Source organism: Theobroma cacao, chromosome 8 (genome assembly GCF_000208745.1).
Source record: "Theobroma cacao cultivar B97-61/B2 chromosome 8, Criollo_cocoa_genome_V2, whole genome shotgun sequence".
Classification (NCBI taxonomy): Eukaryota; Viridiplantae; Streptophyta; class Magnoliopsida; order Malvales; family Malvaceae; genus Theobroma; species Theobroma cacao.
In genome coordinates, this window is record NC_030857.1 from 7,732,855 (window position 1) to 7,735,316 (window position 2,462).

General features: G+C 35.4%; 1 protein-coding gene across 1 annotated transcript; it reads left to right on the top strand.

The window, feature by feature from the left end:
* Nucleotides 1-2,023, top strand: LOC18592460 (protein DMR6-LIKE OXYGENASE 2). Its single transcript, XM_018125608.1, has 4 exons — nt 1-298; nt 565-785; nt 1,215-1,542; nt 1,656-2,023. Exons 1-4 carry the CDS (start codon nt 68-70, stop codon nt 1,896-1,898), a joined length of 1,023 nt encoding a protein of 340 aa, XP_017981097.1. The 5' UTR covers nt 1-67; the 3' UTR covers nt 1,899-2,023.

Consider the following 2,462-nt stretch of genomic DNA (forward strand, 5'->3'; position numbering starts at 1 on the left):
AGAATTCATTAGTGGCCTCACTTTTCTCCATTTGTGCAAGCTCTCTCTCTCTCTCTCTCTCTCTCTGATGGCTGACACTAACATAGCTTCAGTGCTCACACAATCTCCTGTTCCGAAAAGCGGGACTACCTCCGTCCCTCCAAAGGCATGTGGAGTCATTTCCAATGACTCACTTTTAGGTGTAGATGATGCAATTCCCATTATTGACTACTCCATGCTTACATCTGATGATCCTGATCAACGTTCCCAAGCCGTTAAAAACCTTGGCAAAACCTGCGTCGAATATGGCTTCTTTGCTGTACGAATCATTTTCTCTTTACTTTTAGATGACATACTTATAATATGTCACATGGTCTCAAATCCCTTTATGGCAGCACCCTTGTATCTCATCAACCATACCTTAATTATCTTTCTGCTTTTAATTTTTATACATATAACATTTATTCAAGATATATAATCACTGCATTACATTTAATGCATGTTCCGTTAATTCATTTTGTTATTTTCAAACTTTGCATGGTTTGCAGGTGTATTCATCTGATCCTCATATATATTGGCATGCAGGTAATGAATCACGCAATACCAGATAGTCTGATTAATGGTACGATGGGGGCGCTTATGAGGTTTTTTGATCTAGCTGAAGAGAAGAAACGCAAGTATCAATCCAACAATTATACTGATAAGATACGGTGGGGAAGAGGGGATGTCCACCATGTTAGCAGGGAGTATTTCAAGATTGCCGCTCATCCTCAGTTCCATTGCCCTACTGACCCCGATGGTTTAAGGTACATCGACCTGTACAAGTTCCTAAGGATAGAAGAAAGTTCTTAGACTATATATAAAATGGAAGCTCCAAATTCAATCTAGTATGGTTAACAAATTAAAAAGAAAGACAGAAATACAAGGATCAAAGAGTAAGATGAAAGAGGGAGAGAAGAAAGGAATATCCATATTGTTATCATTTACTAAAGCATCCCACTTCCCACATGTGGCCTTAACCGAATTGGGGATGGACTGGGTAGTGCTGGTTTAGGAGAAAGTTATATTAAATGAGTGATTTACACTCTGATCCTTTAATAGAGAAATAATTGATGTCTAACAACTCAAGTAAAGTATTATATATTTAACATCAATTTTAAGTAATGTACCCCCTTACAAATTAGTTTGATTTATATATTAATTTATTTGTCCATCCTGATTCTATATGTTGACAGAGAGATTTTGCAAGAGTATAGCAAAAGATTGAGAGAAGTGGGGATTAATTTACTAAGAGGGATTTCAAAGTCTTTGGGAGTTGAAGAATATTATATACAAAACGCAATGAATTTGCAGTCAGGCTATGATTTCTTCACTGCAAATGACTATCCACCACGTGTTTCTGCTCCAAACATAATTGGTCAATTCCCTCATAATGATCCTGGTCTCCTAATCCTTCTTATGCAAAACGAGAGTGGGGGTCTCCAACTAGAGCACAAGGGGAAATGGCTCAATGCAAATCTTAATCCTAATTGGATTATCGTTAATCTCGCTGATCATCTTGAGGTCCATTCTAATTTTCTTATTATCTTCTTTTCCTTCCAAATTCTTTCTTTCTTTTTTTTCTCATGCTTCACTCTCGTTAAATTAAATCATGGTTTTCTTTAATGTTGTGACAGGTTTTAACAAATGGTAAATATAAGAGCACCATACATCGCGTGATTGTGAACAATGAAATAAGAAGGGTGACTTTTCCTCTATTTATGGGACCATCACTAGAGGCATTAGTTAGCCCTGCACCTGAATTTGTAGATGATGATCATCGCCCAGCATATCGTGGCATGTCCTACAAAGACTACTTAGAAGCCAACCAGCACCATATCATCGAGGGAAAGTCATGCCTCAAACAGATTCGACTTTAAGTTCATAATTGTCTCCAAGGCGAGACCTATTCATGTTTTCATAATAATTAAAGTGTATCAGGAAATAAGAAGTTGTGGTGAATTAAATAATTAATTGTATTCGAGTATTTGACTTATTAGTTGGTGCATGATCTCTTTATAAGGATCGAATTCTCTTTTATCTAATTTTAAAATAAAATAATAATTCATTAATATAGATGTGACATAATAGTTATATGTAAAAAAATTTGAATAATTAATGAATAAAACTTTCTCAATTCAATACTTGGATAAGCAGTAGGAAGTGACAATAGGGATTGGATATCTTCGTACAATATTAAAATGCGCAAAGAATGGAGCACGTGTACCATTATGAAGGGGCTAGAAGCTGGTAGAGTTAAAAATTGAATAATTAATGAATAAAACTTTCTTAGTTCAATACTTGGATAAGGAGTAGGAAGTGTCAATAGGAATTGGATTTCTTCGCACAATATTAAAAATGTGTGAAGAACGAAGCATGAGTATTATCATGAAGGTGCTAGAAGCTGGTAGATTAAAATAGTTTTGTAAAGGGACAAAATTTGT